Source organism: Paramormyrops kingsleyae, chromosome 3 (assembly GCF_048594095.1).
Source record: "Paramormyrops kingsleyae isolate MSU_618 chromosome 3, PKINGS_0.4, whole genome shotgun sequence".
Classification (NCBI taxonomy): domain Eukaryota; kingdom Metazoa; phylum Chordata; class Actinopteri; order Osteoglossiformes; family Mormyridae; genus Paramormyrops; species Paramormyrops kingsleyae.
Genome location: NC_132799.1, coordinates 30,961,548 through 30,972,707, shown reverse-complemented (window position 1 = coordinate 30,972,707; position 11,160 = coordinate 30,961,548). Strand labels below are relative to the sequence as shown.

Below are 11,160 nucleotides of genomic sequence, written 5' to 3'. Positions count from 1 at the left end.
GAAATTCTTTGCATCTATGTAAAGCCTCGAAATGCAAAAACACAAATGTGGAAACACATGGTAATTTTTACAACACATGTTGAAATTTTGTATGTGATACATACTGCCACTGTCGTGATTTATTATGTTAATGGGATAATATCCTCTTTGACTGAACAACAAAAACTCAGATTCAGATTTCAGAATTTAATTACGGGTGTTGATCATTGTTGGCTCAGTAGTTAGCACTGTTGTCTCACTGCTCCAGGGCTGGGGGTCTAGGTCCCACCTCCCTGTAAGGTCATACTGTGTGTGATGTGTCACAAGGGAGACTTGGGATGATTTTTTTATACCAACAGGGATGAATTTGGCCTTCTCGTTTAGGGCAAAATGGAGGAAAAAACACCAATCAAATGCCAAGCCTTTGGCTCTTAAGAAATCGCGTGCAAACCACAAATCTGAAGTCCTGCTGTAAAAATCTGGAACCAATCATGCACTAGATAGTTATTCCTCTGGTGAGAGAGGTTACACAAAACCCAAATGTGATTAGCAACATTGTTTTAGGTCTATTGGTCTGAGGCAGTAATAGAAATGAAATGAAATGACTTGACGTGATGCTTTATTTGGCATTCGCACTAGTATTGGTACAGATACATTGGAATGATTTAGTATTTGCACATCTCATCTGACTCTCTGTTTTAAGATATACACATATATACTGGTGAGAGTGAAATGTGGGGTCAGAGCGCATGATCAGTCATTTATCCGGCACCCCAGAAGAATTTGGGTAACTTAACACCAGTGAACCTGCTTTATCAGGACATTACCTTTCAATAACATATATAACATATTATTTCTATTTCTATAACATATTGGTAGAAGGAAAAAGTACTAATGCAGAAAAAAATGAAAATATCCATCTAAATATTTTGACATTTATACTACAGATATCTACAATGTAGCCCTAACATACTACCTAACTCTTTATGGTTAATCACTGTGATTAGGATGGCTCTTTACATACAAAATCAAACGTAAATTAAATAAAAATGTGAACTCCCTGTGTAAAGGGTCGATGTTGATATGCAGACATTCCATTCATGACTTTATAAAATCATTGCTAAAATAAAAAACAATATCTTGAATAATTTAATTTCTATACCATCATTAACAATGTGGGTTAAAATATGGCCCCGAAAACTGGTGCACGACTGAAAAGCACATATTTAGTATAAATCTATATATGAATTTGTCAATCAAGAACAGAGATTGTGACTGTATGGTACTGAATGGTCCATACAGCAGTATACTACCCTCTGTTGGTACTAATAACATAACATCAGACACAGAAGCACATAGAGAGCAGCTTGATGTTTCCTCCCAGTCCTTGTATGTCCATGACTTTTACTGCAAGTCCTTCAGTGGGATTATAAACACAGCAGCAAGACCCACACAGGACCGTTCAATAGTACCAGAGCTTGTCTGTGCTCACCTGACTGTGCTTTGAATCTGACTATCAAATCCACATCAGCAACAAACTGAGAGTAACCTTGAAAAAGTATTTATTTGCATGTTAAAATTATGTACATTTCTACTTTTAAACACATATCAAGTGCAAAGGTAACAATTGGAGAGCTTATTTCTATTGGTCCATTTCTGATCTCACAATGTCCATCTCATGTTTGAATGGTAGCATGGCTGCCTATCTGTGTTGGTACCTCATAAAGTGCAAAGGTTATAAATCCAGATCATTAGCAGCCGTAACACAACACCAAACGAGCGCTGATGCTTGAAAACAGCAATAAAAAAATATTCAGTTGAGCAATCAATTCCCTGGCCTTCGTAAAGCAAATTCCTATTTACATTCTAAAAGACCCTGGAAGTCTGGACCTCACATATACTGTTTCTGATATGATTGTTTGAAATTCACATCTTTATCTGTGATGGTGTCCAATCCTTGGGAAGCCCAAGGCATTCTGACACCGTGATGCATAGATGTGGTTGCCCAGACCTCACGCAATGTCCCAGCGCTGAGCAACAGAAAGTATCCTGTGCAGTAACTCAATATTGCAACCAGCCAATCACATGCTACTGTGATGTGATGTCACTTCCTGCCACCACAAGGCAATATAAAGGTTTGGGGATACTGGTGGCTCAAAAGCAAATGGACAAACAATACAAAATATGGTAGCTATTCTCTGAAATTGGTTCTAAGTGCATATTAAAAAGGTTCGGGGGGGGGGGGGGGTATTGCTATCTTGTCTCAAATTCAGTGCATTTTCCAGCATAATGTGTGTTTTACATGCCCTGCAGTAATAGCTTATGTGGATGGAATTAGGGGCAGATGAAGAGAGAGATACAGAGAAAGCAGTAGAGAGAGAAATTGTGGAGATAGGTTTAGAGGCTGGCTGCTATGGCCTTGGTCCTGCATGGGTACTGTCACAGTAGGCAGGGTTGACCTGCATTGAAGGGACGGCTTCTGTGTTCTGTGAGGGAAGGTAGACAGGGGCAACTGGAGTGGGCACCCTCTGCAGCACCACGGGGGGGTACATTTGGCAGTCTGTGGGGTGCAGGCCTGGGACAGGGGGCTTTAGCAGGCTCTCCTGGCTCCTGTCATGAATACAAAAACATGCATTTATTAGAGGAAGGATTCCATTGTCAACTCCTCCATTACTTGACCCATAATTCAGTTCCAGCTGCAGACTTGTGATGACTATTTTGTCAGGAGACGCCTATGCCTGACTATCTGAAAGACACTCGTCAATTTTCGCTGAACTCTACCCATTTCCCTTTCATCACGGATGCTGTCAGGAGGATTGTTCTCCCACCTCTGATAGCTGTGGTTCTCAAAGCCACTTTGCCCCCCCAGGTACAGGGGGTTGCTGGACGGGGGCTGGTAGGATAGGTGAAAGATCTTGGGAGGGGGGAATGCATCCCAATCACCCTCCTCCCGCTCCAACCAGCAGTCACTCCTCTGTGACGATGGCCGCTTCCTCACCTTCCGTTTTCTGAGAATAAGGGAGCCTTCATTCATACACTGTCAGAGTCACATATTAATACACCTACAACAAGTGGACCAAGAGTTAGAAATGCACCCAAGTGTCTGCTGTGGCAGCCATATGAATTACAAATAATTCATCCAGGGAAAGGTTACAATTTATGTCAGTTCAGTGGGATTTGAACCTTCGCAGTGTGATCATAGTTCGCTACCTGTTGAGCTGCAGGAACTAATAGCATGACATATACACTGCACATGAGTGTAGATCCACCGCAGTTGCACTTCAGGCAAATTCACAAAATGCCCAGTTGAACTGGCCCAGTTGAGGTGGGTCATTGTCCTGTGAAGTCACTCAGTCACCCGGATATTTTGAACTCCGCCACATGTGACCCACTCTGGGCTTGCTCTTTGCTTCACCTCGCAGTCTGTTCGCCACAGCTTCAGATCAATCCAATCTCCTACAAACACTCATTCTAATGAGGGGGGGTGGGGGGGGTGTGATTGCTACCAAAGGGATTTACATATTTTTCCCACATATTTTGTGTGACTTGCTAACCAGGCCTCCCCTTATCTCGCTGGCACACCACTTTATCAGCCAACCTGATATATAAAGACATTCAGATCATATATTTAACCTTATACCCATTATAAACCTTGTTTATACATATCACAGATTTGCCTGGATTGGCAATGCTGAGCTGCAGAGTGTTTTTGGTCGTCGGTTAAATGTGTCACATGGTTACGTCACGGGTTATTTGCACGCAGGTTGTTAGTTCTGAGATTCGCAAAAACCAAAAGCCATGTATGGGTTAGAAGGTTATGCATGCATTTGCATGTATGGCTTTGTGAAGTTTAGGCAGGAGAGGCATCATTTACATACATTTTTCATTCTTCATTCATTCTTCCTGCAACCCTGTACTGAATACAGTTGGAAGATGGATGAATTTGATGGTTTAAATAAACAAAAAGTATGTTGCTAACCTTTTACTATAATAATTTTAATAAAGCTAAAAATAATCCCCACAAAAGATAATCTCATACTTATCAAACTATCCAGTTTAGAGCTGATTAAATCCACCCCATTAAATTCTTTACATGCTTACTATTATTATATTCCATCATCAAGGTTGTCTTTAAATTGGTATAAAACTGAACACAAATCCAAATCCCAAATCATTTTGCAAAGCTTGTATGTTTCAGCTATTTCACAGCTGGCTGTTCTCCTGTTGCGGAAGTTGCAGAAGAGCAGGGCATAGAGCTTTGGATCTGAACCAATAGTTCTTTTACCTTGCAAGTCCAGGTACCTGCCTTCTAGGGTACCTACACCCAGATCAAAGCCCTGTTTTGATTGGTTGCTCAATGTTACAGCTGAATGACGAGCTGTATCAGTAATGTTACTGCACTGATGCCCTGCACCCACCTCTGCCAGCTTCTTTCTAGCACCTGCTGTTTAGTACACCTCCCCCCCCCCCCCACACAGTGACGCACCTGGACCTGCCATCTCGTCGTCGCTCCCTCTTCCTGCCCAGGTGCTCCTGCACGCAACAGATGATGAAGGAGGCAGACATGGAGAGGATGATGATGCCGCTGACCACGGACACCAAGACGGCCACCTGCAGGCCCCTATCCTCGGGCTTGGGGAGGGCTGATCGACGGGCGACCAAATTGGAGGGGACAGAAGACAGAAAAAGTCGGCCGGGGCGGGGGAGAGTATGAAAGTAAAAGTATTCAGTAAGCTAGTAGGTTTTCCATATAAAACAATCTCCAGACTTTAAATTTCAGTTAAATGATGCAATAGAAAATGTCCTAATCTATGAAGTATCTACTGAAGCTGACCAGAAAATTGCTGTCTAAATTCAGCTGGACCTAAAACAACTAATATATGGGAGACAATTTGATAATAATTTGATATACAGGTCTGCTTACTGTGGGGGGGGGTGACACGTGTCCCTAACCCTCTCCCCAGGTCCTATTTTTAGGGGTTTAGTAATCTGGGAACAAGGCGTTTAAGTTACCAGTACAGTGGAGGCCATTTCATGATCGGGGGTCCATGGACTGAGGCAAGGGCTGCTGTAAAGGGGGGGTGGAGTTAGAATGATTCCACTCAGGGGCCCTAAAAAATTTGGAACATAATTGGATTGGTCTGGGTTGGGGGCCCAGTGTGATCATGGGGTCCATATCTCTGGTGGCACCCCAGGTCTGAGGAATCAGATGTTTGTCGTTAACTGGGCTCTGATGTCAGGTGTTCAAACATGTGCCACTCTGTAGCTACTCACCTTCACAGACTGGGAGATAGTTGCTCCACTGGGGCACGCCGTCCCGAAGAACACAGGTGACCTTCTCGCTGCCTACCAGCTGGAAGCCTTCTCGGCACCAGAAAGCCAGCACGGATCCCAGAGACAACCCTGTGCCCGTCTCCACGTAGAAGGAGCCCCGGCGGGGAGGCAGCAGCGAGACGCAGCCCAGGCCTGCGGACGTAAATGCAGCAGAGAGGAGTCGCACTCTCTCTTCATGAAGAGACGACGCTGCGGCTCCACAGGATATAGAGCGTGTCATGACTGTCGCTTTAAACATGTCTTTTTTTCCCCTCTCCCTCTCTGTTTTTTTGCATATCCACATGTTTGCGTTTTTGCGCATTGCCTCTTTTGCAAACATTGAAGTGAAAGCATTGTGGTGATGTCAGGCTCACGGTTGTTTTACTTACACAAAAATGTTCTATCAGATTATAGCGAAGGTGGATTCAAGCAACTAGAGGGGGCGGAACCAACCAATCAGATTTATTGGTCCCGCCTCCTCTAGTTGCTTAGACCCTCCTCTTCTACAATCTCATTGGTTATCTCTCTGAACCAATCATTTTTCCTTCTGCACTCAGAACATTTTTGTGTAAGTAAAACTCCCATGAGCTGAAATCATTCCTCTTCATCCTTATCCGTTTTCTTTCCTTTGCCTCTTGCACCCGTATTTCCAATGATTCCTCTTCACCAAAAGGAGCACGCGGTCCTGTCCTATTCTGCCATACAGACCTGCCTCATACAGCATCTCTCTGCCTGTCAGTGGGGCTTCCAGCGGGTGGCTCACACAGGTACCTCATAGCCTCCTCTCTAATCTGGCCTGGCTGGAACAATTATGTCACCTAGTGTCTGGTTCTTCCTTGACAGGCAGCTCAAGACTACAGCTGTCTATGCGGCCGAATATTTACGGAAGCGATTCTGTTCCAGGGTGCTTGTACGGACAAAGGTGTCCTACAAGAGCAGACCACTGCAGATATCTGGACATCTAACCCTTAGGTCACAAATCCAATTCCTTAACCATTTAGCTTCCTAGTTCCGCTAATTTCTCCCAGTCTAAGTTTTATCAAATTTATAAGTTAGTTGTAAAGTCCACAATGACTAACTGAACACTGATTGCACTGTGTTGACACAATTATCCTTAAGCCAGGACACTGGGGCTCTGCAGCCCATTTGTCTTCTCCATGTGGGACACCAAAATTTATGCTGCATACTCTGGAGAGAAGCATACACACTTACACTGAACAAGGCCAGCTCGCAAAAATCTGGGGTTCAGAAGTTGAAAAAGTCCCTGTTTTCGCCCTTGTCCTTTTTTCACACTCAGAAAATCAGTAAAATATCTGCTATGTGAGCTGTGCTGGATAAAAAGTATCAGGCGAGCAAAAAAAACATGTGAATTCCTTTTGTATCACCCATGCAAACATTATCGCGTTCTGTTGCAGGGTGGAAATTCTGCTTGGGGTTATTTTACGCTCCTTAGAATACAAAACTGGCAATGAACTTAAATTGCAGGAAGATGACAACTGAACACCTGTTTCTTACTTCTCTTGTTCCCTCTCTCACTCGCTCTCTCTCTCTCTCATTCCACGTGTTCAGAAGACAGTGTGATTTAATACAGATTAGACCATCAGTTACAGATTTATCCCCCTGAAAGCCTCAGCTGATGACTGTAGAGAAAGGCAGTGAAATTAAAGGGCAGAATCTCCAGCACTCGGGTCCACATGGCCTTGCTTTTCTGCTACACCCTGTAGGCAGAGGTACTCTGCTGGCTGATATTGTGTTGGCAGCAGGTGACATGATCACATCGTGCCCCGTGGTCCCTCAAGCCGGCTGGATGCTGCCTCAGCAAAAGCAATAAGCATATTGCCTGACAAGCAGGACACACAAAGGGCATGACAGGAGGTCCCATTCATTTATGGAACATATTGCAGAATACAAAACAGCCAGTGTTCATTAAAGGGGCAGCCCTGTCTGCTGGGTCTTTCACTGTGCATCTGCTGCTGGCTTGATTGCTTTGGTCTTGCACACCGCTCCTGCGCTCTCACATCACACCAGGGTAGATGCAGGTTAACAGACGCCACTGTTCACCTGCTTAAGTGTCATGACTGCAGCCAAAGCTCATGAGCTCACACAGCACATGGCGTGGTCTTCTGGAGGTAACTGTGACGTTAATGGCTGAGTAATCAGCTTATTGGTCCGCTTGTTCAGCCTGGAGCGAGGAGGCAGTGTGAACCCCAAATAAGAAAATAAGAACTCTGTAGTGTGAACCTCAAACCAGAGCACTGTACAGTCGCTCCTCTACTTACGAATGTTCAACTTACGAACTTTCAGACATATGAACGAAGAGGACTGTAAGTCCAAATTCTGTTTGTTGGGCTCCCATTTCCTGTCTGCAACATCAATTTTTTTTCTGCGCGCCAATTCCTCCTAGTATGACTTCTGGCCGCTACTCCCGCCGCGCAGCAGCGTAGCGTGCGAACTCCCAGCATCCTAATTCTCTGTACTTGCGTATATCCTTAAAATGATGTTGAATAACGACTTACGAACATTCCAAGTTGCGAATGGCCATTAGGAACGTGTCTCGTTCGTAAGTAGAGGAGCGTCTGTAGTTGCATCCTTTCGTTAATCCATCCATCCATCTTTCAATCACTAATTCCATGCAGGGTGTTCCCATCCCCAACAGCATAGGACACAAGGCTGGGGAACACCCTGGATGGGATGCAAGTCCATTGCAGAGCACAAAATTTCGCAGAATAATAAGAGATAATGATACTCTGATGGGTACAGTGCTATTAATTACTGTATTCAATCCAGACTCTGTACATCAATGTGCGGTCAAGTGATCCTTTTAACACATCACACTGACCACAGGACCTACACACACATACTCTACCAGTCAAAAGATTTTGCACAACACAGGTTTTTACCACTTTTCCATTTATTTCATACCCTGCACATTTTCTATTCTTGTTAAGCATTCAAAAGTTGAACGAACATCTATAAATTAAAATTTAAGTCAAATAAAACAAGTTTCCTTTATAAGACAGAAAGAGTATGTAACCATGCATGTCTGACATCCTATTAACTGGTTGTGTGGTGATGGCATAGTCAGATTCTAGGCTGTCCTTTAACTTTAAATGCACTAGTGAATTGGTTCATCTCGTGAAACAGAGCAGTATTTAATGTCCCTTGTAGAAAGGATGCCCCATATTTTCTCTGCTGTTTTTAACTGCTAGAGGAAGTTACTTTGATTAATCAAAGATATGACATTTTCTTGCTAATAAAGGTATTCAAATGGCGAATATACCATATTATTGTTAGTAAAGAATATTAAGTGTATTTTTAGTAAATGTTAAGTGATCAACACGCAAAAGTAGAAAATCTCAGTGTTTGCAAAAATTTGTGACTTATAGTGTAATTGCACAAGTAAGCCTTGGCAACACCGGTTCAGGCCGACAGACTTTATTGTGAGATGTAGCCAAGACTGACCCACTGATGAGAATGTTCATAATGCAGCAAAGTGTTAATTCTTTGTGCTATGGTACCAGAAGTGGGTCAAGTCAAACTTGTCTCTGAGAGGGCAGGATCACAATGGAGAACAGTAATCCGCAAGCAGAAAGGGAAGTCCAGCAACACTATATGGGATATGGGATTGAAAGGGTCCTAATTATTTATTATTGTAAAAGATTTATTGGTGAAGAGCTGTTCATTTATTTTTTCTCCATACGTATGTTTTGCATAAGCCAGTCACAACCCCTGGACTAAAGCTATCTACATTCTCCAAATTTTTGAAGCAAAAATTGGAAAGCACAAAATAAAACAGGAAGGCGAAATCTTGATGCATGACTCTGCATTTCTAAAGATTCCTGCATTATCAGCTGGAGCGAGATATTGATATCAGAGTGTGTTGTCCACTGCCCTCCCCGAGGTAGAATTACAGTACAGCCTGCCTTTGTAGAAGGAAGACACATCTGACACTGGCATATTACAGATGGGTGTCAGGAAGTCTCAGAACTGAAATGGAAAAAGGCTTTTTCTCAAACTATTTGCTAATTGGGCATGTCCATGACACAAATGCATAGAGGCTGGACTGGTCTAGGTCCATATATTATCGGTTCACTTTAAATAACTACGGATGCAAATGCAATAACCAAGCAGTGGAAACTGAGTTATATTTGAATTCCTTCCAGCTCATTAAATATGGATGCTTTTCTAAAAAAAAAATCGCTATCCATTTTTCTTAAAAAAATAAATAAATAACCACTGTCCAGCATCTAGTCTAAGAATGGCATAATATCTAGCACTGGTGCGAATGAGCTTAAGAAAAGGGGACATGTACCCTCTCAGTGTTTATAGTATAAAATGATATACCTATAACGTAGCCACCCGCCCACCAATAAGACACTGTTAGTATCCAAATGAAACACACGTTCGTGCATTAGCGTGTCTGAGGTTTAAAAGCAGATGGTCGACCTCCTGCCATTCCTCGGGGGTGCCAGACTTTCATTTCAATGTGAGGCCTCCCTACGAATAATTCCGTCTGTGTTTTATTTGATATTAAGTTGACTAATATCACGGTTTCATTGCTCAATGTGACGACGTCTACGTATCATTTTCTGCCTTATATAAACTTATACAAACCCACATAAATTAATTTAAATATCAGGCTAATTAAGTAATCCTGCTACACACATATATAGACGTATAAATTACAATATATTAATATATTACAATATATCAATTTCATTCTTATATATGATTAACCTGGAAACTTCATACAGAAGGGATTAAAGTTGAATGGTTTTATAAATCAATAGTAAAGCTTGCTGTGTCGCGCTGAGGTAGTTGTTGTCCTTGTTTGCCTGGCTCTGGGGCATTAGTTATCATTAAGATTTCCGCTATTATGAAATAACGGGATGTTTTAAAAAGCCTAAGGCGATTTGGGTCTCAGTGCGTCTTTAGTGCGACCACGTGAGCGTCCAGTCGCGTGCGCAGTGCCAAGCATGTGAGTGTTTGCATGTGTCAGTTTGCGTGATTCACCTAAAGTGAGCTTATTCCAATACAAAAAATGTTTTAGAAGATGCATGTCCCTGTCACCCTGCAAACTCAACTCGTGCTCGCTTCTGGAAACACGGAGTTAAGCGCCAAGTGGGATCCTCACCTGTGTAGTTTGCGATCGCGGTCTCCGTGATGTTTGTCCACTCCTCAGCAGCTGACATAGTGATGGATCGCAGGACGACTGGACTAACCGACGAGCCCCAAGTCACAGTAACCCCCAGACTCAGTCCCCACACTGTCCACACCAAAGGCCACACCTGGACCATATATCGGGGAACAACTTTAACCGTTGTAGGGCCACGATAGCCGTGCATATTGTCCTTGGGAGTGAGATCAGCCTCTACACTATATATGTGTATCCTCGGTGGACCCTCACCGCCCCTGGGCAGAGAGGACCAAGACAAAATACAAAGATGAAAAGTGAACTATTTCTTGTGTTTTTGTCCACAAAATCCCAGCCCCAGTTGTGCCCCCTCTTCCAGAATCACTCCGAAAGGAAGCAGTTAAATATTATTTTCATTATTTTCTCTGGCTCCTCGGTGTCCCCGTCTCTACTCCGCAAGCTCCGTTATCCTTTAGTCACACCCTCGCCTTGCAAGTTCTGCGCTGCCTCCGCTATAAACGGGGCTGTTGCGACTGAAGGTCTTACGTAAGGCGAGCCGCTGATATAGCGGTAATTTATGCGCTTTTAAAACCTGATCTCTCTGGCTGCAGTTTTATTCTTTTTGCGTCAGCATGGTAGCGTGTGTAAGTTAGTGTGGCGATGCATGTGTGTGTTTGGGATTGCTTGCATATCTCACTGCTACTGTGGCAGTGGGTGGAGAGAAATGTGTTTCT

General features: G+C 43.3%; 1 protein-coding gene across 1 annotated transcript; it reads right to left on the bottom strand.

Annotated features, from left to right (window-relative positions):
• Window positions 1-1,462: 1,462 nt before the first annotated feature.
• On the bottom strand, window positions 1,463-10,926 carry LOC111859028 (uncharacterized). Its single transcript, XM_023841326.2, has 5 exons — window positions 10,427-10,926; window positions 5,254-5,445; window positions 4,466-4,622; window positions 2,808-2,987; window positions 1,463-2,589 (listed from the first exon to the last, which is right to left on the bottom strand). The coding sequence occupies exons 1-5, from the start codon at window positions 10,635-10,637 to the stop codon at window positions 2,391-2,393; spliced, it is 939 nt and encodes a 312-aa protein (XP_023697094.2). The 5' UTR covers window positions 10,638-10,926; the 3' UTR covers window positions 1,463-2,390.
• Window positions 10,927-11,160: the final 234 nt, after the last annotated feature.